The 26,901-nt window shown below is 35.1% G+C and overlaps 1 protein-coding gene across 1 annotated transcript in view; it reads left to right on the forward strand.

Moving 5' to 3' along the window:
• CACNA2D3 (calcium voltage-gated channel auxiliary subunit alpha2delta 3) overlaps nucleotides 1-26,901 on the forward strand; it is a 432,124-nt gene that overhangs the window by 376,166 nt on the left and 29,057 nt on the right. Inside the window, exons 29-32 of the mRNA XM_086755496.1 lie at nucleotides 8,982-9,043; nucleotides 10,003-10,047; nucleotides 15,621-15,683; nucleotides 18,946-19,016. Of these exons, the coding sequence (XP_086611622.1) occupies nucleotides 8,982-9,043; nucleotides 10,003-10,047; nucleotides 15,621-15,683; nucleotides 18,946-19,016 (241 nt within the window). The remainder of the gene's footprint in view (nucleotides 1-8,981; nucleotides 9,044-10,002; nucleotides 10,048-15,620; nucleotides 15,684-18,945; nucleotides 19,017-26,901) is intronic.

Below are 26,901 nucleotides of genomic sequence, written 5' to 3' on the forward strand. Positions count from 1 at the left end.
CAGTAGAACAACTTGTAGCTATTCTGCTATGATAGCATTTCAGTTTGGGAGGGATAAACTTCTTTGAAAATAAGAGCAATAGAAGCTTTGCCCTTTTCTGAAATCAGCCTTTCTCAAATGCTGAGATATGTAGATATGGACTTTTTTTTTTGTCATCATGATTAGGTAGTAGCCAGGATCAAGTCTTGAAATAAGAAAATACTATCAAGGTTTGAAAGTGTTGTATTTTAGTTACAAAGGGAAGCCAAAAGTCTGACATCTCCTAAGAGAATCTGGTCACAGTCTCCGAGAGTTCAGATAAGTATCTTAATTTCTGGATGTTTGAACTTTGAGCCTCTTAGGGTTCATTAATTGCAAACTTGAAACCACAGCCTTTTGGCTGAGAAGTGAAAGGTATACTGGCTGAGCTGCTCTAAACTAGGACCTCAGCTGTAAGTAAAGCTTTTTCTGAGAAATTGACAAGTTGTGGATTCTCCCTTAAGATTTATAAATTTGCTTACAAATATATACTGTTCTTATTTTTCATTTAAGTCATGGGAAGTACTTGAGTATTGCCAAAAAATGAGCAAGAAAACCTTACAAAACTAAAAAAATGGCTAGGGAGTTATTAAAACACCATCACTGCTTCATTATCTTAGTGTTATGTTGTCAGATTTCAGACTTCACATGCTTCCTGTAGCATCAGAATTCAGAAATATTTGTCAGACTAGTGGCCATGCAGGAGGATGCTGGAAGAAAACTGAAGGCTCATAGAAATCCCTTACAAAAATTCTGCCACCAGCAGTTTTCTTTATGATGGCACTTGCCTTCTCTTTGTGAGCATTCCTGAGGCTGACAAAAATACTACCCAACCCACTTTTTTTATTTCTTTCTTTTTTTCTTCTTTTGGTAATGGAGGAATGAACCAAGTGTCAGTACGTGTCAGGTATTTTCTAAAAGTCACAGGAAGATTAGTCCAGACACCAGACAGGGCTTAACTATGCTTCACCTCACCCCCTTGAAATTGTTCAGTCTAAACCACTATTCTATGTTATCAATGTACTCCTTGTATTTCTCAGGAACAAGGTATATAGCTTTCCAGCCAAGTGCACTTAGTATAATTTTGCAAGCCAAGTGGTTACCTCCCTTCAGGCTTATGGAAAGAGATTTTTTTTTTCCTTTTTTTTTTTTTTTTGTGAATTACAAACGGATTCCGAAGTAGCCCCCTTGAGCTGTGCTCCTGGTACACAAAGTTTATCATGGGGTAAATGAGTAGATTTCTGTGGGAGCCCTTTGTTAGAGTGTTGGCAGCAGATCAGCTACTATCTTGTCAAGTTTGAAATATAGTATAACTGTCCAAATGATAATTTACAGATAACCTGTTTCCCTCCAAGCTCCTCAGTGAAGCCTACTGAAAAGGCAATGGACTTTCAGTCAACAGCATCTATATTTTTTAATGTTTTCACTCAATTTATGTCCTTTTTGTGTTTCCTCCTGTTCCTGCTGCTACTTCATTAGTCCTCCAGAAGGAAGATATGTGTCAGGGAGTCAAAGGGAGTCTGGTTTATGATGATGTTCACAGACTGCCCTCCACAGTTCAGTTTGTCAGGGGCTGGCTGCAAACCAAGCCCTTCAGCTTTCCCTGGTGATTTGAGTTTGGATGAACTTTGGCCTCCAAGCAATCATCATCCCGCTCCCCTTTCAGCTTGGCCTCACATCAAGTTCCCAGTATGACCTCCCTTTCTGCTTGAGCTTGGCCTCCAGGAAATACCAGTTGCCACTGTGTTCTCTGTATCTTGGGAGTTTCCATCCAGACAACCTCTTCCAGCACTAATTCTAAAAATCTGGAAGAAAACAGCAGGTTTGAGGTCCATAAGTAAAGAGGCAGAACTTCAACTTTCCATTGTCCATTTAAGAAGAATTCAGTCATTTACATGTTACATCCAAATAGCTCTGGTGAAGGAAGTGCTCATTGTGCTGCTAAAATCTCATGGCATATTACAACATATGAAAACTGTGTCCTGTAATAAACCAATAATTATATAGAACTTACAAATGCATGTGTATGTGCAGTTGTTCCACTTATTTGATACTAAAAGATAAAGGTAAGATACCAGTAATAATCCGGGATTTTTTCCTCAATGTTGTTTAGAATCCAAAACTGTGTGATAATTTGCACTTTGAGATTATTTGTATTTTACATTGTCTCTAGGTTTAAAAAAAAAAAAAGACTTATTTTTTGGAAAATCAATTTGTAAATGTTAGTGAGGCACTGTAGCTCAAATTTAGGTGGAAAAGGTAGGTGCACATTTACATGAATTTCAAATAGATTTAATATTAAGGTAACTGTAAAATATTAAAATAATTTAAGAGCACCTAAATATTCAATAGACACATTGTGTGTTAGGCAAGAAGGTATCATGTCGAAGAAGCAGCATGAAATGTTGTGAAGAATATTAGAAATCTTCATTGAGTTAGATAATAAAATATATTTTAAAAAAAACCCAACAAACTAACATGTTGCAGAGGACAGTTTGTGAGAAATAATAGTATCTTACCCAAATGCATAACTGGTATTTTATTTTTGCTGGGGTAAGAACTATGCTTTATCATAGGAAAAACAGAAGAATGTGCACAACTACTCAGTAGTTTGTCCCAGCCTTTTGTTAAATTTATTCTTTTATCACAGGCTACTTATAACAATTCGTTATGAAGATGGTTGGTATCACCACCAAGTATTGAGGTTGCCCAACACTTCTGATTATAAGCTTGTATTTTCAGTATATTAAAAACAGCCAAACTTAAACTGTTAGGCTGGATTTTTTTTTTTGTGTTGGGTATCTGAATCACATTCAGACATTCTGGATATCAAAAAGAATATATTTTTTAATGTTAAAAGAAAATTCTGAGGAGCTTCTGTTTGAAGAAAGGAACTGAAGAACATGGGCTGGGGTGAGAAGAGGAAGGTATGGGTAGAATGGAAAGAATCACTGAGATCAAGAAGGAAACTGAATGAAGTGTGAAGTTTGGAAGGGTGAAATTGCATTTTACTGTTCAAGTAAACTAAAATTGGGATTAGAAGCAGTCTGGGAAGTGCACATTTGACAAATGTTCATTCATGTTTTTTATATGTCCTGCAAGTGATGAAAGAATGACTATCCCTGGGAATATAGCTATGCTGAATTATACCGGAGCATAACTATATTACTGTAAGAGAATACCTGTTGGAATACCTCTAATTTATTAGCTGAGACTTCTTGGAATTGAGGTGAAAAATATCTGTACGCTTTCTTTTTAATTACAGTACGTAATACGTGTTTTGTAAGTATTTTTAAGGGAATAATCTTTGGTGTGGGAGTATTCTATTAATCTGTACTGGAGGTACTTTTTGGCAGTTACAGTGTTTATTTCTCAGTATCATGCATTGGGCTGTAGTATTCAGCATCTCATTCTTTGGCTGAGCTGAAAACTGAAGACAGATTTTGGACTGAAGTAGATTTACAGTATAAACACTAGAATTGAAATCAACTTTTTAAAAGTAGTTAAACGTGTTCTGGAATATTTCACACTTAGATATTGTAAAAGATAGTAATAAGAGGTAATATGAGTAGGCAGAAAGAAGGGAATCTTAAGGAGTCTAAGCTTAATACACAAGGGCGATATAGATTAAAAAAAAAAATCCTGCTACAAATCTGCCTCCAAGATTTCTTATTTTGAAGCCAAATTAAACCTCATTTAAGATAATTCCATGAGAAATAGGAATTCCAAATGTCCTCAAAATGTTGAGCGTCTCTTATGTATGAGAAAGAGTCTTAGTCTATACTGTATTCTGTGGGAAAAGGGAATGGAGACCTTATGGTATTTTTCTAACCTTGCTGATCTAGTGCTTTTATATAGTGTGACGTTCTGTAGATATTTCACAGAATGGAAATCCTTTTAGCTTTTACTACTTTTTCCTTAATTATGTATTTGGAATCCCTCTGCCAGGTTTATAGGGAGATTCAGCTCCTCTCTTGCCTGAAATAAATCAGTCTAATCTATTTTCCTCTTTTATTTTAAGTAGGAGATGATTTTTTTTTTTTTTTTTTACCTAGAGCCTAACAGCTCTTGTAATTCTGTGCCCAGAAGTAATTTGTTGAGCAAGGCTTTCCTTATCTTTCTGTACATTTGCTTAACCATGGAGATCTTGAAATGAACACAAGCAATCCTGATCTATTCTTAGTAGTTATTTGTTTTCCTTCATGTTTGCCTTGATACTGAGCAGCCCCGAGCTCTGTAGCAGTTGAGCACTGCCCAATACGTCTCTCCTCAAAGCATCCCAATAAAAGAGTGAAATATTACCCTCAGCCATGGAATCAATGCATAAGGAAATTATTTATTTAACAGCAATTATCGCTGAGCCGAGAATTTAACTTTTTAGTTCTCAACCATCTGTTATTTCATAGGCTGTGCGCTGCAGAGTAACAGCCACTCTATTAAACAAAGGAAAGAAATCTCCGGGATTTAATAACTGTTTTCCATAGGCAGCATTAAAGGTATTTATTGGAATTACCTAAGTGAATTTGCTAATATGATTGAAATAAAACATTGAATTTGCAGTATTCATTTGAAATGACACGTTTTGTGTTAAATGGAGAAAGAGCCTTAATACCCTTCCATTAGCTCACATTAATTGATCTCCTGTATACCTCTAGCTCCAGCCCAGCCTCCCCAGTGACATCACAAAGAAAAGGCAATAGTGAAGACAAAATCTTTTCTTCTCATCTTTACTCATTTTTTTCCTGAAGAAAAATAATTTGTATCCCTTGGCTTTTTTGATTGAATCAAGTCTACAAATGTTGGAGAATACTTTATAATTACTTTAAAATTTATATTGCATGTAAAGATCAATGATAGGGTTTTTTAATTTGTGGTTTGTTTTTTTTTTAATTTGTGTTTTGGTTTTTTTTAATTTAAAATGTGGGCATTATCTAGATACCTTGCTGAACAATATTTAGAAAAATTTCAGTGCAGTTACACTTTTTTTTTTCTCTAATCTCTGTGGTAGTTGTTACACCCAGGAGGGTAAACAAGTAATTGGTGACATGGGAGATATAAGTCTGAAGTTTCCCTTTTTCCCCCAGATGTAGCCAGTTTGTAAAACATAGATATAAATATAAAGTAGCTTGGAGCACAGTTATTTCATTCTGAAGATCTGAAATGCTGAAGGACTAGAGATTGCTTGGAAGAATGTGTTGGCTCTAAAACAGTTTCAAGTGTATTTGAACAGTACTTAAGGCATTAAATGACCCGATAAAAATAAACACCTTGTGACAGTTACAATATTCTTGAAAAGCTCAGGGGAAAAAAAAAGCCTTCAAAAATGCTTTAGTATCACCTTAGAGGCTGAAAAAAAAAAAAAATTCCATACACTAACAGTGTTAGTTCTTTTGAATGTTGAGGCATTCAAATGATTATTAGCTGAATTGTAGAGACATGCATAATTGTCATTTATTATATATTGCATAGGATATAGAATATTTAGAAGTTATTCATTCAATGACAGGAAAGTTCCTATGTGGAATTGTACAAGGAGCAAAATTTAAAGAAACTAAATGGTGAGATTAAAATCTCATATTAAGATACACTTAAAAAAAAAAAAAAAGTCTATTGCTGCTTTCACCATACTGAGTTTACGGGAGCTGTGTTTTCTCCTCTTTCCTGTGAATAGAAACAGATCATAGACTCATTCAGGTTGGAAAAGACCCTTAATATCATCAAGTCCAACCATAGGTTGAGTCCAGCCATCATGTAGCACTTCATTATTTAATAACAAATAAAAGGATTACAAAACTCTAATTGAGGAAATACTTCACAAGTATTATTTACAATAAATATGTAATCTGTTGTGTGTTATTCTTAAAATATTGCCATTATAACATTGTATTACCTCGACCAGAGTAGACTGAGTTTCTGTTTTATCTCCTTCAGTGGTACTGTACCTCAGAGATTAGTGATACAGCTCTTCTTTTAAAAGAAGTTAGGTAGAGAAATAAAGGGAATCTTTTTAAAAAAAAAAAGAGTAAGGAAAGCAGTACCTAAATTGATAATACCTGGGCCTTCAGTTTCTACACAAATTACACTACTGCTGAAATCATAGGAATCTGCTTGAGTCGGGGCAAGCCCAGTATTTTTCACTATTTTTTATTTCCCCTGTCTGTCCAGGAAAGCATCAAAATTCATAGAGCTAATACTATGAAAACAAAACTGCAGCTCTCTGCCTCCTCTCATCTTCATGAAGAGGGATGCTCTACATTTCATAGAAATGAGTCTCAGTATTTCAGTCGTCTTTAAGCTACAGCATTCCATTGTGCAACTCATTAAAACATGCACATGGAATCTTTTACAGATGAGCTTTGTCGTAATTATCTTGTTACTGTTTCAGATTCTCTCTCATGTGGGAAGTAATTTATACCAAACACTAGAAACTAGAAATGTACGCTTCAGTACATATTCACTTCCTTTTTATTTAAGGAAGATTCTAGTCTATATATTTTAGCACTTCTCAAAAAATCGTTTACACTTAAATCTTAGAATCATAAGATAATTTAGATTGGGAGGGATCTCCTGGGGTCATCTAGTCCATCATCCTGCTCAAATTTCTACAACTTCATTATGGGAGAAAAATAGTTTTAATTTTTACTTAATGTTTATTACACTTTCATTAATAGTTTACAGGAGTAAAAATGGCATTAATCGAAAGTTTCTTTGCCAGGTATTTTAAACATATCAGTCACGGCAGATCAAATAATCTCTAAATTACAGACTTATCTCTGGCATATAATGGAATTTTTTTTTTTATTCTAATATCACTGTTATTGATCTGTACTGCTATTTTTCAGTTTAGATATACTATAGGTCTTGGGTAGATGCTATATGTTGGATATATAAGCACAAATGGATGAACATCCATAAATGTAGTGGAACAGATCTTTGTCTTCATCCTTTAAAGCTTCATAAATGTTTCTTTATAGGTTTAAACCTTAAACTGTTGTTTGATAACAACTCTGTTCCCCAGAGAAAAACTCCTACTGGCTTGCACCTATGACCCAGCTAAGAAGTAAGGTTGACCCCACAAGGTCCTGCCTGGTTGCCGTTAAACTGAGAGCTCAGAAAGATTTAAAGGCTCACAACACAGATTTAAGAATTTAATTTTTCCAGTGCAGAGTAGAGACAACTATTTCTCACTCCAGTTTCCCTTCGATATCTTGTTTTATCGCTCAGAAAGCTTGTTCTTTCTGCATCTTTTGGAAAAGGAGTCTGATCCTCCGTGATCAGAAAGCTATTGATTCCACCTGAAGCCTGCAAAAGATGACATACTTTGCAGGTGGGAGTTTTAGACTTTTCAAGTCAAATCAGCAAGGTACTTATTTGTGTACCTGATGTTAATTGTGTGGCTTGATTCAGGGAATTCAACAGGAATGTTCACAGCAGAAACAAGGCATAAACTTTGCTTGCTGAAATCAATAAAACTTTTACTGATAATAAATGGTCTTACATTAATTCTTACATGATTAAATGGATTGGTAGAAATACAATGAGATTGAAATTTCATATACTGAGATAGGATCCAGAAGCAATATAATTGCCTTGTGGAACGTTTCTGAAATGTGTGTTTTGCCTCCATTTCAGAAAAAGTGGGTAGGATGTGAATATCACCTGCAGGCTGGCAATGAACCTAAAGGCAAACAACAGACGAAGAAAACGTGCTGCATGGCTGTCAGATAGCATCTTCCCATTGACTGTAAAATAAATTATGAGATAATGAAATGTAGCTGGGAGAGTTTCCTCTGGAGTTTATTCGAAAGGAGAAATGGATTTCTCTACTTACTCTCTTAAGCAAAAATGTCGATGAGTTACAGATAGCAGAAAATTATTTATAACCTGCTATAATAAGAAAAATCCTTATGTAATTTCACATCCCATTGTACCAGTTCATTACAGATTTCATTTCACATACTCTTTCTGCCTGCTCACACAAAATAAAATATATGCATGACAACAGCATGTGTGCATTTGCAAAAGCAAGTACCAATAATCTAAATGTAAATATGTTTTTAGATGATCCCTGCTGTGCATCCTAGAGGAGGAATAAATAAATGACATTTTCTTCAAGTTTCCAAAAGAACTTTTTTTTTTTTTAAGTTTTGTTTGTTTTTAAACAAAACATTGTAGCAATGAATTTGCTAGAAGTTAGGTCCTCAGACTTTTAAGGTTTTAAAAACTATAGCTTTTGTGAAGAAAATAGTATACTAAGGTTATAGATTAGTTATCAGAGCCAGGTTCATTCTTTTTACCCTCGTGATTACGTATCCTCTAAGCTGACATGAAAGAGCTGTAGGGCGTTGAGCTAGAACCTGTTGCTAAATTGTACTGAACAACTAGAATATCACTTGGTACGGACATAGTCAAGGGATGCACCAGCAGCTGGTAAGAGCAATCAGAGCAGATGTCTTTAGCCTTTCTGTCCCTGTCTTCCTGCAATATTCTTCATCATACTAACTTCTTTTATTTAAAAGGAAGCCAATTCAGAAATTTTCAGAACAGGTAGATAGATATGCGCTCATTCTCATCGTTTAAGCGGGTGAAACCAGAAGAATCAACTGTCTTTGGAGCTTATGCAACCACAACACATTGTATTGTTGTTCAATAGAAACAATAAATATGTTCAGATTGTGGTTCATTTATGTTAATTATGGAGACATATGCAATTTGGATAATATTTTCCTTGTGTATTCTTCATGTTATGTTAGCAATGTCTTCATATTTAACCAAACTGTAAATGGTTTAAAATACAACTATGTGGTCTCTTCAATTTAATTAATTATGTTCTATTTTTTTAGGGCTTACTTTGTCTTTTTGTTATAAGACTGTTTTTCCTTCAGATTAATTTTAAATAATGATTTTGAAGGAATTAAACACACTGGTTTTATTTGTTTTTTTTAAATTTTTGTGTTTCCCAGCTGTAGGTATCCAGATGAAACTTGAATTTTTCCAGCGGAAATTTTGGACTGCAAGCAGACAGGTATAGTTTTAATTGAAATTCTTTTTGTTATTGAATCCACAACAGCTTTGTAACTGTGCAGGTGATGATCTGTGATTTTTTTTTTTTTGTCACAAGCAAAACTATTATAAAGACACATTGTATTTGAAATATATAATGGCCAGCTCCTTTGATTTACATTCCAGTTTATCATTACAAAAAAAAAAAAAAGATAATTCAGTGGTCAAAAACTGTTGCTTGATGCTGTATTTGTGGAAGCAAGTAGAAAGATTATTAATTTTAGGCCCCTATACATAAGGAGTTACTTTGTTGGCCTGACACATGTTAATTTTCTCCCTCAGAAAATGCAGAAATAGTAAACCAAATTGTGGTATTTATTAATTTTCAGTGATAGCAGAATTATGCCTTCTCACTTACATAGGACCTATCTTCTAACATTCAGTAACTCAAGTATCACATAGATTAATTGACTAAACTAGGTTATTGAATCATGGCTGATGTTCATATACTTTAATAAACTGTATCTAAAATGTTTGGGATATAGAATTTGTACTCATTGAAGAGAACAATGGTACTTTCTAAATATTAGGAGATGCCATCCCTATTTTGAGAATAGGTTGTAACTGTACTGTTTCAGAAAATAACCCCTGAAATGCAGGTCCTACCCCACCCCTACTGGAAAATCATGTATTTTTGTCTAGGAATTATCTCCAAGCTGCTAACACATGGTGGAGATTATGGTATTTAGAACAGTTGAAATTGTTACAGTGTGAATGCGCTCTGTCTCTGCAGACAGGAACAGAACAGGATTGGTAAACAGATTTAAAACTTTCCTAGACATTTTTAGAAAAATTACTGTCAGATAAAAATATAATCAATATCAACTTCTTTATAATTGTGCTCATATGGATTTTAAAAATGTCATATTTTGTAATCATCAAATGAGAATTGAAAATATTTATTTTTGGTATCATCTCTAGTGTGCATCTCTCGATGGCAGATGTGCTATAAGTTGTGATGATGAAGTAAGTATTTAACAGTTGTTGGGTTTTTTTCCATTTATACCTCTACTATTGTAGAACATAAAGCTGATGAATTTAGTTTGAACATCTCATTGTACATTATAATCTCCTGGTGTAATTTGGAATCATCTTCTAACTATTATACTATTTAGATAGTGAGACTTTTAAAATCACTGTTTACAAACATCCATTTAATTACAAGGTTGACACCGATACATCAAATATGCATTGTAATAAATTGTGATTTGTGAATCCAGTTTTGGAAATAAGTTGAAGCTTGTTCCTAAGGTATTTTTTTTACTACTTTGTTGTTCAAGCTATATCAATTTAAGTATGATAAAATGTAAATTCATATATCTGAAAATAAAAACTGCAGGCTGTATTTGTATGATACTTTTCATACAGTGACCAAAAGAACTATTGCAAAAGATAAAAGGCAAGTGCCTGTTTGGGTCTGTAGTTCGTGCTAATGTAATGTTTTTGCAATCTTTTTTTTTATGTAGGATAACATTTTTTTTCACCCGTTACAAAGGTTTTATACGGTTTTATTCTGTTTTTTATCCATGGCTAGTTGTTTTCAGCAAAGCTGCTACCTGTACAGCCGAGAGTCAGCAGTCAGTGCAGCATCAGTACCTGCACCCTTTTCAACAAAGCAAACACACAGTGCTCACAGCAAACTGAGCCCTTACCCCCACCATTGCAAACTCTGGTGTTCAAACAATATCTTCTCATCTGTCTTCTCTGAAGCCATTTCTTCTGAATATCTTCATGTTCTTACAAGTTTGTGTCACTACGTTTTACTACAGGAACCCACATATATTATTTGTGATATTCCATAAGTCTCTATTTTCTCATTTTCTGCTGTCTCTTCTTATCTTCCTATTAGTCTCACCTTACCAGTCTCTTTCTGACTGTCTTAGCATTTGAAATAGACTCCCACTTCTTATCACAAGGGTGCTGCTTGCCCTATGTTAATGTATTTCCTATTAAATCTCCGCATCTTCCACCACATGAACCGCTGTCCTGACTGTATCCCTGCCTATACAATAGTTAATTAATTTGGAGCGTGCTTTGTATTGTGTAGCACTAAGTTTGTTCGGGGCTGTTCAGGACATAAAAAAATTAACAAGAATGGTTACATAAAGTACTGTGTGGTGTTTCGCACAGTGAAAGTTAGCAGAGTTGCGCTTTCCTGAGGATAGGCAATTCAAAACTTTAATCATGGTAAAAAAAAGTTCATGAATGTTTTTGAGGAGTGCTTTCTAACATGTGTCTTTATTGTATTGGACATTTAGTTGTTTAAGGCAAAAACTATTTTTTCAATTTTTTAATTACTTTTGTGTAAATTAATTTAGAAAAAGTTTAAAAGGTACATTATCAATCCTAGTAGTCTCACTTCAAGGGTGCTACTTCACAACATCATATACTGTGACACTGAAAGGTGTTTTATTGAAAAGTGAGTCCAGGACGTAGGTGCAGTGATAATTTTTTTTTTTTTTTAAATAGATGTCTGATAATCTTGAGATGCAGATGACAAAAAACATTCCAGGAAGAAAGTCAGAATTTGAAACATCAGCAGTTCTAAGAGTGGAACACTTTCTTCAGCATACCAAATCAGCAAAACCTACAACAAACAATGATTCGTCCACTAGGACCCTGGGATCTAACAGCTGGAGGATAGAAATAGCAGTAAATAATAAAATAAAATTTGCAGTAAGCCAAAACACAAGGCCTGATAATCATGCCATCTTTGGCAATGAAATGGACCATATGAGTTAACATATCTTTTCCATTTCTAGCTATAACAACTTGCAGACTCTTTCATTTAAAGCTTATATCATTTCAATCATTAAGTGAACTTTTCCAAATATGAAGTAATGAAAAACAAAGATTCCACGCAGGTATGATGGAAGTGCTTACTTAGCCCAAATTCCAGGCTGTCATTTGCATATTAACCAATTTCAAGGTAAGCTTGTAATATTTATTACCTCATTCTCCTAAGAGTAATTGGCCATCTATTGATAAAGAAAGTCTGTAGAACTGTTAGTTACCTACATTTTGTGGCCTTGTAGCTGGCTATAGACTTAGTGTACAAGCTTTACCTTGAATTGTTTATTGAAATTGGCAGCTTTAAATATTTTAATCAATGGGTTTTCAGTCATGTCCAGCCAGCTTGGGAAGTATAACTGCAGGTAGTTTGGATAGAGTGCTGCATAAAATCTCCTCCTTGTTTAGCCTAAACCACCGTGCTTTTGGGATTAAAAACTGGGCAGAGATTACTTCCTTCATTTGCAATAGCCTTCTTGATAGAATAGTAACATTACATAATTTCTTGTGTAAAACATGCTCCTGCTGCAAAGTGTCCAACTGCTTAATCAAAACAAGCATATTATCGTTACTGCAAAAATGTTTTACCTCTGTCGTTGTTGAAAAGCAAGTACACACCGATAAAGATTCCAAGAGGGCACAGCCAGAAACCATCTACTCTTTTCTTTTTTATTGCATTGGCAATTAATAACAATAGTCATATATTTTGCTAAATATTCATGGCAGAACTTTTTTTACTACTATATCCATATGCAAAGAAAACACAAGTAACAAAGTCTTTTTGGCTACTTTCACTTGACACCAGCAGGAGTCATGTAAGCATGGAGAAATTTATTAATAGTGTGAACCATGGTGATTTAGAGATTCCAAACTTTTTTTTTAATTGCAAAATATACTGTTGATAAGACTTAATCAAATAGCACAGCTCCTCTATTGAGTCTGTTAACTTTCACAGCTGTCTCTTCTCAATGGCAAGAAACTATCTGCTGAACAGTTGCGGTATAAATTAAAGCATTTAAGAGTATTAAGACATTAATGCAAATAGAGTGGCACAATAATCAAACAAAGAGTTAGTTGATAAGTTTGTGTGATACTTCTGATTCTAAAATACAGACATCCAATTAATTAGAAATCCTTTTAAATTTTTTTCCTTTTTAAAAAAATTTTTTTAAAGCTTAGAATTTGCTCGTTTCTTCTTGTTTTCCTGATGTCTCACATTTTATTTTAATGTTCTGTTTTCTTTCTTTTTCATTTTTGGTTTCTTAACCTATATTACATTCCATTACTGTTACTGTATATAGGAGCTGTGAAAAATACATAGAGGACTTGAACTTGATCAAAGTTACTGTAATGCAAATGTGTTCTCAGACCTCAGTCAACATTCTTGCTATGTTTATTCTGGACTTCATGCCTACTCTATTTTACAAGCTCAGGGACTCTCCACCTATGGAACGTTCCCCTTGAAATCTGAAGTTCACTGAACTTGAACCTTTGAGCAGACATGTGCATAGTTCACTTCCAATACCTGTGAAACATCGTGAATTACACCTCTTTCATACAGCTCCAGTCTATGCAAATGCTATTATCCCATGCATTAATCCTGTATGTGAAATCTTCTGTTTGAGATTTGCTAAAGTATCAGGCAAGTAAATGCACCCCCCTCTCCTTTGTCAATTATAAACTGTTTCTTTAATGTAGTGCTGAATATTGAAAGTTATTTATCTTTCTGGGAAACAGGTGAATGAGTAGTTCTGAATGAATATTTTTCCCTTGTTAATATTTCTAAAATGGATTGAAATAGAAACCCTCTTATCTTTACATTCTTCCAAAAAGGTACAGATTCTACTTATTGCATTATGCCTGTTTCCAATAACAATGCTGTAACATTCGTATCTCTTTAAATGCTGAGTAATGCTAGTGAGTGACTATGGCTTAGAATTTTGAGGCATGGCCACTAATTCTTGATTCAAGCTAGTGTTTTCCCAACTGAGTATAATCTGTAAACTATGAAGTTAACCCTACACATTTTCTTGTCCAGCATAACTACTCTTATTTATTTTTTATACTGTGGAGAAATATTGTTTCTAAAGCACTATCTTTAGATTTATCTTTCATGCATGAGGACTGCAAATATGTATCCTCAGAAGAGCTCTTTGTTGACTTAGCTCCTCTCCTAATAAAGTTAGTGGGAGGTTTATGATTGACTTTGGGGAGCGCAGTGTTCTGGTGTTACAGTCTCCTTCTGAAATTCCACCCTTCACACACCATTGAGGTTAAGTATCTGCTTCTTCTGAATGTATTAGCTCTACTCGATTCTTTGCCAGCATCATGAGCTTTTCACATTGCATTTGCCAATTTTTGACTTTCTAGCAGATCAAAGGTTGGAAATGAGTTGTTTCAATTTCCTTTTTGACGGGTTTTCTGTCACTTGGGGTGTCTGTAGCTTAGGTTTCCCTATTGGAATGAATTTCCTACATTTGCATTAATGATGTTCATTCCAAACTTTTGCCTGATTTGGGCTTCTTTGCTTTTTCAAAAACTAAACTTCAAGCCGGCATTTCTGCAAATCTCTGCTCTTCTTCAGCCCCACGGAACAGTACTAATATGTGGCCAGAATGAGAATCAGACACATCTAAGTATCTCTTCAAAAATTAGACTGCATTTTCACAACTTCTTGCACAACTACTACTGCATGGAACAGCTTTCCTTTCTAAAACAGCAGAGAGATTTTGCTAGATGTAGGAGACTGTAGCGGAAAGCATATTTTAGCATATATCTGTGCAGCCCATTTGCAGCAGAAAAGGTTTTGAATTAAAAGCAAAGCCATGATAATTCCTATATTGAAAGTCATCCTATGGGTTTTTTTTTTTTTTTGTGCAAATCTCACAGAAAATTCAAGAAACAATGATAAAATATTTGCTGATATAGACCAACAATAGAAATATGTTAAAGATTTAATGCTGAGGTAGGTATTTGGCAATACTGAAGAGAAACCAAGTTATTTCAAGGTTTGAGTTGAACCTCATGTTTAAACTCTGAAGCACAGTAATTAAAACTTTGCCTGTAGCAAGTAATTCACGTGAGGTTAAAACAGTGCATGCATGTATGGAGGGAAGCACTGATTTGAGTTTACCTTGTTTTATACAGTTTATACGTCTGACCTACGAAAAGCTAACAGTACTACCTCTAAATCCAGTTCCCAATTAAAAACACAATTTGAAAGGCTTTAGGAGACCTGTGGGGCCTCTTTTACAGAAGTTTCTTGTCCCATCCCCCAATGAACAAATTAAAAAATATTACCTGGTCCCCTGTGAGTCCTCCAGGCTGACACTGTGTTTTCATTAGTACATCATTAGGGTAACGACATTGTGCTGATGTTTTTCTCCAAACACAGGAGAAGCCATGAGGAGCAACAAAGTTCTATGCCTTTGCAAACTTAGTTATAAGGAAAAATCTTAAGAATGGATTATGAAAACATTGACCTTGTTCTTTTTATGTTTGTTTAGAATTATCTTCTATCCTCTCTTTATGTACATATCTTTGTTTTGTTTTGCATGAAACAAATGCATAAAAATTAAATCAGATAACATCCCATAAGCTGAGACTAAATTAATTTAGAAATCATGTAAGCCACTATAACAACCTGAAGGCTTTACCCATTTAGAAGCCTCTTGGAATTAGAGTGAAGTAATTAATTTATTGCTTTATCCTAAAATAAAAAACTAAAATTGTATTTTATTATTTTTCAGACAATTAACTGTTACCTAATAGATAACAATGGATTTATTTTAGTGTCTGAAGATTATAGACAGGTAAGTGAAAGATTTTTATTCAGTCTTCTCATGTAACATATTCATATAAAATTACTTATTTTTTAAATAGGCCACTATATTAAAATGTTAAGGAATTAGCAACATAAAATTTAAAAAAATTCAACAAAGAATGTAAGTTGTTTCTCACAGGAGCTCTGTTTGTCTCCCATTGGGGCAGGGTCTGCTCTTAAACTCCTAAATGTTCTCTTAAAGGGCGCTTTTTTTTTTCTGCAGAAGTGTCTGTCTTCCATAAGACATTTTTACCCTAAGAAAAAAAAAGATTCTCTGTGGCATTTTTGCCACATGGAAATGTTGGGAGGGAGGGAGGACCCTGAGGACAGAGAGCTTTTACATTCGAACTTGATAATGAAATTTTACAGAGCTGTTAGCTGAGTTTGTTTTCTGAAATTATTCCAGTCATTGAAAGATTAATAATAAGCACTCTGCATCACAACAGAGAGGGCAAGGATCATCATTAATGAGAAGATAATTCAAAACATTAATTTGCTTTGTATTCATGGAAAATTACTGAAAAATGAATGTATAATTGGTGAATTCCAAAAACCTTGTAAAGTAATCATAACCATTCTCATTAACTTTTGCCTGAAAACTGCTGGGATGGTGCCCTAGTTATCCCAGAATTGTCTGAAGTTGAATTTATTTTATACGTTGGGATTGTGAATAGGAATATCCATGCTCCTACTTAGCTGTCAGGTGAATTAAATTAGTTGTGACTAGGTTGGTTACTGAGAAACAGCTATCGGAAGGAGCTCTGGGTGACTTGGAAGAGTGACTGGAGAGGAGGAAAAAAAACCAAAGTGAATGGCAAAAAAGAAGCCAAACCAAGCATTTTGCTTTTAAATTAAAAGATTGAATTATTGCAACCTTAAATCTGACACATCTGAAAGTAAAAAGATACAGATATTTTTTACCTTTGCTTAGCACAAAAGTAATTCTGTGTTTCCTTGTGATACCTCTCTCCCTTGCTCCAGTTTGGTTGAGACTTTGAAAAGTCTTTTGGTGCATAATAAACAAGGGAAATAAAATTTTTCTGAAATTATTATCTTTCCAATGTGTACTGTTAAGCATTAACTGTTAAACATGCTGTATTGTGTCATGCAGTAGTCATTCTTCATGATATGTCTTCTTTTATGCAAAAGTGAGCACCAAAATTGATTATTTTGTTTTACTTTGTGAAATTTATTGCTTTTATATCCCTTTCGTATATCAAGCATGTTCTGAATATATTTCTAGGATGTACTCAAAAAATAGTATGAGCTACAAATGTAACATTCCTTAAATATTAACTGCACTATGTTAGAAGCAGCCGCTTGGTTTTTTCCCTCTGTATCTATCTATTATTTTCTACTTAGCTGAGCAATGACCTAAGAAAAACACTCCTTGTAGAATAATCTTGATACTTTAATAACATTTTTATCTTAGTATTCCCCCTGTTGTTGTTATTCACAGGTACTTAATTGTGACTTGTGTAACTGATTTGCTGGTTGATAGTTGACTGCAGCCAATAAATATGATTAGGAAGAGATTTTTCCTTTGGTAGGTTACCTGATACTAGCCAGTACATATTCCTGTTAAGAATATAGTGTGGACAGTTGTTGCACCAGAACTAGGCCAGAAGTGTGTTATAACCTAGTTTTTTAGTTACAAGAGATCTAAGCTTCAGATGGACAGTGAAGTTGTCTCTATGTTTATATAATGCTATAGTAAGATTACAGTAGTATATGTTTATTTTTATATGTGTATGTATGTATACATTCTATTTTTATTGTGGATAGAGAAGGGGTAGGGAAGTGGGAAGATGCATTATGAATTACTCACCTGTCTGGGGCTGCTTCAGCACTGTTTTCCTGTGGACTTTCTAAAAATGACATGAACTGCTCTAAGAATCTTGTTTAAGGGCAGTTTGATTCTTCATCTGCATTGCAACTAAAGCCCAATGTATTAAAAAGTAATGATAATCTGGGTGTTACTGCTTTGGGGGAGAAGTAGCGTTTGCAAATGGATCTTTTGTGGAGAGAGCTGTCACTGAAATGTCTTTATAAGACTGAAGCACAACTTGATACATCAGATTTATTACTATCTCAGGTTATACTAGGCATTTATGATTTGGGCTTTTTGACATTAACTGCCTCTCCAATAGTTAGGATATAATCTTTCTTCATCAGTCAGCTAGGCCTATTGAAGCTAGTATTTTTAGTTGTATAAGCTACAAATGTTCCTCTTGTTTCTAGGAGGCTTTACACACACATGTTTTGGAAAATGTCCCAAGTTTCCCCTGAATAAAATAATAACAAAAAAAAGCAATACTTGTGTTTTAGGTGGAGGAATGCCTTTTTTTTGGCTAGGGCTGTAACTTTTCTGCCTGCGAACTCCCAGGTGCATACTTGAGGTCAGCTAAGTTCCTTGTAATGGAATTGGGGTTTAGTTCATACAAAACCTATGGAATCCATGCAATTTGAGAGCGTAGTGCCCTTTCCCCCCCATAAATTGTGGGATTTCTCCCTTTAAACAATGCAGAGAACATACCCAATCCTTCTGGGAGTTCAGGCTGTAAAATAAAAAATGTCTTCCCAAACTAGAAAAATGCTGTACATGCAAGATGTTCCACTGTCATAGGAATGGCTGCGGATGATGGAGTCACTTCAATATTACATACCAAATTCATAACATGAGTGTTTGTTTTCTCAACAGAGATTTATTTTTATTAGTCCACATCTACTGAACAAGGACAAAATGAGTAATTCATCAGCCTGAGTGGCTTTAAGTATGAAATGACCCTGAAAATTTATAAGATTGAGGAAATGTACTGTTCCAGCTCCTTAAACAGGTCATGCAGGAATTATAAACAATGCTTTTTAATGACTGTTTATGAAATCCTCTCACAACCTGTTTATATCTTTTTTGAGTAATATTTTAATCACAAGGGTTTGTGATCAGATTAGTGTGTTTTCCTTACAAGCTTTAGGTTTGAATGGCTTTTATTTGTGATATTAGATGTTATATAATGTGCCCCAATATATTGTTTAAGCTCTCACATCTGCTCAGGGGTAATAATGTAATCCCTATAACTTGCCATGACTGTGAAGTCCTCTTCAGTTTTTATGCAGCAGCAGTCCTGAAAACCTATCTATGTAAATGTCAAAGCCACTCTTGTCATATCCTAGAATATGCCAGTTTAAATTTAATCCAGTGTTATTTTGCATTTGCCTACACTTCTGATTTCCTGCATTTTCCCTTGCAGACCGGTTACTTTTTTGGGGAGGTTGAAGGGGCTGTGATGAACAAGCTGCTAACAATGGGCTCCTTTAAGAGGTAAGAATTAACTCAGTTTTCTATCTCTTAAAAAATATCGTAACAACAAAATGAAACAAAACAAACCCAAAGTCATATAAAAGAAGGCCAAGTCTGGCAGAGGGGCTGGATTCTCATGTGTGCCTCTTTTCCATATGATCCGAGTGTAACTCGATGCAATGTGCATTGAATGTTAAGAGCATTGGAGACAGCCTAACGTGAGTTTGTTGTTAAAATAACAGTTTATTTGACTACGATGTTAAAACTGTGTGCCTCTCCACTGTGCTCAGGTGGAAAAGGAATGGGGCCACGTGTCCTCCTGAACAGGTTTAAATGACTCTAAAGTAAATCATTGATGCAACATTAAACATTTTGACCTGTAAAAAGTTGGATATTGCTCAAACTAGGCAGTGCAAAATGCCCTACTGTTAAATGGAAGGAGTTTTCCATCAGTAATTAATTTTAATTCACATGCTAACTCACATTTGAACATTGTTGTGACTATTGACCTGGTCTTCCTATCATGATGACAATAAAAGCTAATAGTGACTTTATGTGTTGTCCTTTGAAATAAGTTATGCATCCTGGGGAAGTAAGAAAGGAATTTTCCCTTTAACCTGTAACTCAACTCTGGAGTCTTCATGGCTTTCCCATGGTTTAAGAAGTGTTCCTTACCCCTTTGCCCTCTTACAGCACGAGAGAGGTGCTGACCATATATATTGCACTTTTCCCTTTTATTTTCCTGTGTGTTTCTAGTATGAAAAAGAGACACATCACTGATCCCATCAACTGCTGAATTTAGTTATTACATGTAAGGGTGTATACAGAGGCTCTCAAAGCAGATGGCTTGTGTGTTTCCCTGGTAAACCTGTTCTCTTAAAGGCAGAAAGCTTTCAGTGCTGCCGCTGCACATTACAGCTGAATACCACTCCCAGTAAATGACTGACCTGCAATGGAAAGATCTAGCACTCATTGAATCATCCCAAATCCTTGTTTTCTGAGGGTGGCAATCTTTTTGTGTTTAGCACTGCATTCTTAACGTATGCTGTAAAAGGAAGGGAAGTAATACGTATTTATAGACTGGGTTCTATGATGAAAAGATCTGTTTATACAAGAGACGAAGCATTTTATTTACTGCAAACAAAATCATACAGTCAAAATCAAGGGATAATGCTTTAACTTGACCTAATTTATTTTGTCCTGCCTAGCAAAGCATTTCAAACAGAATATCTACTAATCGATGGTAGTGGGCACCACCATTGAGAAAACAAAGACGGCATGGCTCAAGTAGTCCATGTAGACTGCAGTGGGTGCCAGTTTGCCATGGATCATTGGCTTATGGTTTTGCTGGTCCTGAGCTCCGAGAGAGTGACAGATAACAAAGCCACTAGCTCAGTGCAACTGAGCTGCACGCTAAGGAAAATATAAACACAATGAGCCGATTATTTAAACATAATAAACTGGCCATTGCCAATCAATTAAAAATGGGAGTTAATCAAAGTAGTGTAATTGCACTAAATGCAATTTTTATTGCACTAAAAGCAACACCTCCTTTTCCTGCTGTACAGATAACTCCATGCAGCAACAAAAGAAACCCAGAACTGTCTTTGAGCTAGGTGAGACCTTTAAAATAAATTATTCCAGCAATATGAAGAAGAAATCTTTGCTGGCTCCCATGAAAAATAGTCAGACACATTTACATATTTTTAAGATTACTGATTTGTTTGGATGGGGTTGTGTTTTGCTTTTCCAGAAATTATTTTATATGGAATAAAAAGTAAAGGAAAAAAAGCACTGAATAATGCAGTGGCAAAATCTATTGCCCTACCATTTCACTGAGAGCACAGCAATACAGATATTGCATGCAATACACTTGTCATTGATGCTCTTACCACGGAGACAACATCAGAGAGCGAGCTCTGTTCTTTTTATTCTGATAATATCCAGGGCCACCCTTTTTTTGCAATTTGCTTCTTATTTGGCATTTACCGTTCAGCAGGTGAATTATGTGGCTTTGCCCTGTTTGATCTGCTCTTGCTCCTTTTTCGTTTAGTTTAGTAGTAGAAGGCTCTACAGTGCCCGACCTTCCCTGCAGAGCAGTTTGCTTACAGCCCCAGTAGCCGTGGGGATGGGAGACTCCTTTCTTCCTTCTGCACCGACAATCTGAGCGGCAGTGCAGATACGTGCTGCCACCTCCCTGACTCACGCCAGCTTTCAGGCTCCCCATCCACAAAAGGAATGAAATAACCCTTTGTGCGTTCTCTCAGCTACTGCTAATTTGAAGGGATATAGAAGTTCTTTTTAGGGCTGAGCTGGAAGTGCTGAACAAAAGGGGGTTGTTTGCTCCTGACTATATTTCTTTTCAACCTGCAGCAGGATGAAATTCAATTTTTGTGTTGGCTGTTTATTTTTTGAAGTGAACTTAAATACCTCCTTCCCAACTCAATTTCTTTAAACTCAGTACTTCTTTTGAATAATGTGTACATATGTATGTTTGTATATTTTCTTACTTCAGGGGTTTTATGTTTAGCGAGAAAAATTATATCAGTTGCCTCCACAGCAACGTGACATGTTCTATGATTTCATTTAGCAAAATGATGTTTATCTTATACCTTGAGTATTGCACACAGTTAAGTAATTTAAATATAATTAAAATTTATAATTAAATAAATTAGAATGTGCTTATGGAAAAGTATCTACTTCACATAACTTAGGAAAAAAAATTCTTTCTTGTTTCCTCAGCACTCTTTTTACATAAAAACAGTAAAGATTTTTACATAAAAGCATAAAGATTCAGCTGGTCAAAGCATGAAAATCTGAAAAAAAAAGACATTAACGTGAGAAAAATTAAGGACTAGCCAAGAAATGAGATCCCCAAAGAAATGAACTTAATAAATCTGTAAGAGAAAATTAAGTCTCTCTTGACTTCAAAACACTTTCATCCCTTCCAGTAGGAGGAACACTAAGCAATTCTCTAGGAAAAATGTGGAAGCAGCATCATTTCCTCTTAACAGTTCTGTTTCCACCAGGCATCCTCTTGGCCTCTGAAGAAGAATCTGTGCTTTGATATTTAATGCTGTTGCCAGGATCTGTGACTGAAATGGTGCACCCCTGAATTCCACGTTTCCCAGATCCTAAGGCTCATTCTAAGAAGTTCTTGTTGCTTTGAGAGCTTCTCTTGTTTCTCAGTTCTTCTTGCTCTGATCCTTTATCTTTACTCACACCCTTAGTGAGTAATGCGTACTGCCTGTGCCCTTACAGCACGGTGCAGTCCAAATCCTGCACCTGTGTTCTCCAAATGCACGCGCATAGAGGCAGACTTTCATCTTTCTGTCTTGATTTGCTTTATAAGCAAAACCTAGTAAGTGTTTTGCCTCCAGGTTATAAGATTATAAAAAAATTCAGAACTCTCTACTAAGCTACTTGCAAAGAGCAGAACATTCTTAAAGCCGAATCATGAAAACTCTAACTCACCAACAGAAAACTGATTTTTCACTGAGGCAGCACAGCCTCCAAATGAAGGATATTCTTCTGTGTAGTTTAGGCCAGTTTTTCTTATTTAAGCATTCATTTTAATAAGATATTCTCAACTTTTTGATGAAGGTCTTTAATGGATACTTCTATTTTAAAATTGTGTTTATTTTCTTGTGGAATTTTACAGTCCTTAGTTTGACCTATTAATTTGTCAGTGCTTCTGAATGTAAAGATGTACTTTTGGAGAAGATCAATGATAGACTGAAGGAATAACTCAAATTGGAGCTAGTGGATTTGGTATTGGACAAAGGCAACTGTGAGGTAGCAGTTCTGCAATGTAGCAGTTCTGATATTATAAAAAAATTCTCTATCTTTAGTGGTGATTTACTTAGTAAAAGAAAAAGTAAGCTCAAAATATAACCTATGTTTATGGCATAAATACAACAGGTAGATGAATAGGTATTTTTGTATGGGCAGGCAGAAGACATTCAAGGTAGGAAAATGAGCAGATTGCTTCCAATAATCACCTTCTGTATTAGCTGTCATGTGTACTGCAGAGCATGTATGAGGCCTGCACCCTTAATCTTCAGTTTCTAGATGAATAATATGTGATTGTACTGCCCTGAAGAATGACATTCCATTTTCAACAAAGAAACAGCTGTCAGGAAGGCAACAATACAGTAGACTGTCTAGTGCAGGTTTACAACTAGGTACAAAAGAGCCAGATAATATCTGCCACTTGTCTCTTGTCATCACCAATAAGAAGAGCCCTGTTCTGATTTATTTATTTATTTATTTGTTTTGCATTTACCAGATGTACATCTGGTACCTGTGCTCTGAAACCCCCGCACTGCTGTGTGGTATGTTGTCTGCTCATATTTTGTCCATGTGATATCCAAAATTACTGTCTTAAAACTCAGTTTTGGCATAGTTAGAGTTTATATCTCTGTAAATGTTAGCACTAATTTAATGCAGTATATTAATATATCAGAATCATTTAACCCACTTAAGAAGAAACATAGGTGTGTGTGCTACGTAAAGGAGCTGTCGTTCTGTATGCTGGAAATACAGGTGGGGCTGTAGTTTTTATACATGTTACACTTTGGAGCACCTTGGCAATTGAGATTAGCTGAATGTTAAAGGCAAAGATATGTGATGACAACTTTTTTTTTGTCAAAAGGCTGTAATTTATTTTTATGATTTTTGTTGATTTTTTTTCGTGGTGAAAAGTATTCGTCTGACAGCTTCTGGACACCAATAATCTGTCTGTGAAGGGGGAGAGCCAGAGCAGCCACAGTACAGGATTTTTTTTTATAGTTTCCTGCTACATCCCCACAAGGATCCTCTCTAGACTTCAGAAACTAGTTTACTCTTCATACCAGTCAATATTTTCCGCCTTCCCCTCTTTGCAAGAATGTGTATCTTGTGTCTGAGTTAATGAACACCTTTCCACTAGAACTGAGCTGTAGTCACCATTAATTTTTATTTAGACTACTGAGTAAAGCAGTGTCAATTATTAGGGCTTCCCATGCTTGTTTTTTTGGAGCATTTCTTCCTTTTTTTTTTTTTTTTTTTTTTTCTAAATGGACTTGACATTTACTTCCACAGTGAGAAGCTTATTATTTCTACACATTATACAAAAACCCCCAGATATTGAACTGGTGACAAAATGTTTGGAATTTTCTGTATTGAAGATCTCTCAGCTGTTATAATTGTCAGTGATGATATTTTACGCTACCAAGTAGAAATCCATACGTGTGCTGAAAATCTAGCTGAAAGCAAAAGAGTACATTTGTTAATATAGCCTGTGCTGCTGGTAGGTCTTAGAAGTTTAATTTTCTTGAACCAGATTCACACTCAATTGTAAGTACATTGCAAAGTACAAGACTGGAATTTACTATGTCAGGAAATTGACAATAAAAAGGTTTTCACTAAAATGTATTTGGCTCCTGCAATGGAGGTGCACATTTAAGTTTTTGTAAGTTATTTTCCATTAGTTAAAGATGATTGCACAGTCCCTGTTTGTCCCATGACTGACTTTGAAAACAATTGCTCTGTAGATTTCAGTGACCGTGTGTGGAAATATGGGCAGTTAACAGCATGGTGATGTCAGAAAGTCTCATGCACGTTATCTGTAACAACAGCAAAGCTCTCCTGTGAGATGCTGTAAGGCGTAGCATGGACTTGGGCATCTAGATGGACTTAAAATTAGATCATGGGAAGCAAGCAATTATGTTCACTAACTATAGTCAGTTGAACAGGATACGGTTAGCTGCAAACAGTTACTTAAAACTGAAATACAATTACTTCAAAAAGAGTAATCTGGAAGCCTTTCTTTCTGCGACAGTGAGTTAAGTCTGTCTGAATAAGAAGAAAGCTTATTTTCTAACATCTCAGAAAGATATTAGACATGAAACAACTCTCTGGAAATGACACCTGAACACAGAAGCACCACAGGGTCTTAGGCCACTATTTTGGCTGGAAATGCTATATTAGCCTTTATAAGGAATAGGGCTGGAAGGCTTTTACCTTCATATTATATTTGCAAGAATAGAAACAAAACAAAACTGGATTTGAATTCGTGAATGCCTTGGAACCCATTTCTGCTGAGCTTTAGTACCATTCATAGTGACAGAGAGACCAGAATTGATTCAGTTATGTGGCAGTGTTCAGATTTCAGCGTGCTTATGGACTTCATCCACACACCTTTGAAGTGTATTGCAAAATCTCTATTTGTTTCTAGTGCAGAAGAATCAGGTCTTTTAAGATTGTTTGGCTGTTTTTGCTGGTATATTTTGCACCTCTTGTGTTACAGCTGTTTCAATAATCTTTAGAAAATTTCAGATGGGTATTAAACTGGCTTGATTTGAAATTTAAAATTCCCACTTTGAGATGGGAATACATTGCTCAAAAAAGAGAACTCATTCCAGGCTTTTGTTAAGAAATCTGTCTTCCAGGTACTTTTCTAAGGATTTGTTCCTTTTTTTTAAAGTTTTTTTAATTTTTTTTTAAACCTACATACACTATCTGTTTTCTAGTTTTTTTCCTGAACCAGAATCTTCACACTAGAAATATCTTCAAATATATTTACTAAAAACTAAACTTATTATGATATCATCCAGAGATTATATTCAAGCATTTCCAATTTTGGAAAATTTCAAGTTCCACAATGATTTTGAGGAACACATATCCCCTCTGCCATTACTCTAAAGTTTAGTATTTCTTTCCCTGTTAAGTTGTTTGGGTTTTTTTTTAGCTATGTACATTTTAACATTTTTGTTCCTCTTGCTTATAGGACAATCTTAGAGTGTTGTATATTCTCTACGATCCAATAAAATAATCTACAAAAAAAAAAAATCTAGCATGTCGGGGTGCAATAGTCATTATATTTCTGATAATTTGTGTGAGTACATATTTCAATCTTTTAATGACTTTTTATTTTTAAGCATTTAAAGAAACTATTACATCTCTTCCAATGTAATAATTAAATGTGAAATGTAATACAAGTACAAATATTGAGGGGGGCCAGGCTTTTTCCAATATTTAAAGTGAAGTTCAAATTATAACAGATGCTCCACATGACACACTATAATATTATTTGATTAACACTTCTTAGCAGAATAATGAAGTCCACAGATTGACCAAACAGTTCTGGTGTATGAAATTGAAGGCTGAGAAATTGATTGCACATTCAAACACCAAGCAAATGATCACCAAACTTATTATATTGAAAAAAAAAATTTACAAAGAAAGAAGACGAAACTGAATGCTATTCTACTTGTAACACTAGGTATTGAATGAAGCAGGATGGGACCATTTCATCCATGTAGAATTCCTTGACTACTCTGCAGAGAGTACTTTAACATCTGTAAGCTGCCCTTGTCTGCCTTTACCACTTGCCAGGATCAGTAGGAGGTCCAACTGGACAAGCAACATGGTCCTTGGATCTAGAGGAATAAAATAGTCAAGCCAAACAAGAATGGAAAGGTGGAGCTGTAGACATTACCTTACAGGGGCTGGATTCTGACCATGGTTAAAGGGGGGAAAAAAAAATAAAATAAAATAAAAAAAAAAGCTAGGGAAGTGGTGTATTACTGCATGCCACACAGGCAGCACAGCTTACACCATGTACTGCTCTGTTTGTCTTGGCAGATCTGTGTGCGCGGATCTGGCTGTGGGCGTGATTCTGCCAAATATGGTCAGTGTTCAACTTACACCCATGTTTAGGTCTCTAGTTATGCGTTTGTCTACCATGTGCCTCTCTCTGCCAGTCCACAAAACAATGGCTTCATGGCCATTTCTGTTCTGAATATAAGATAAAATTACAAATGTAAGCAGTATGACCATGTACTAAATGTTTAGCTGAAGCTGCGAGATCCAATATATTAGATATTTTGCCTGTAAGCCAAAAAGAAAATATAGTCATAATAAA

This window comes from Chlamydotis macqueenii, chromosome 10 (assembly GCF_036417535.1).
Source record: "Chlamydotis macqueenii isolate bChlMac1 chromosome 10, bChlMac1.mat, whole genome shotgun sequence".
Classification (NCBI taxonomy): domain Eukaryota; kingdom Metazoa; phylum Chordata; class Aves; order Otidiformes; family Otididae; genus Chlamydotis; species Chlamydotis macqueenii.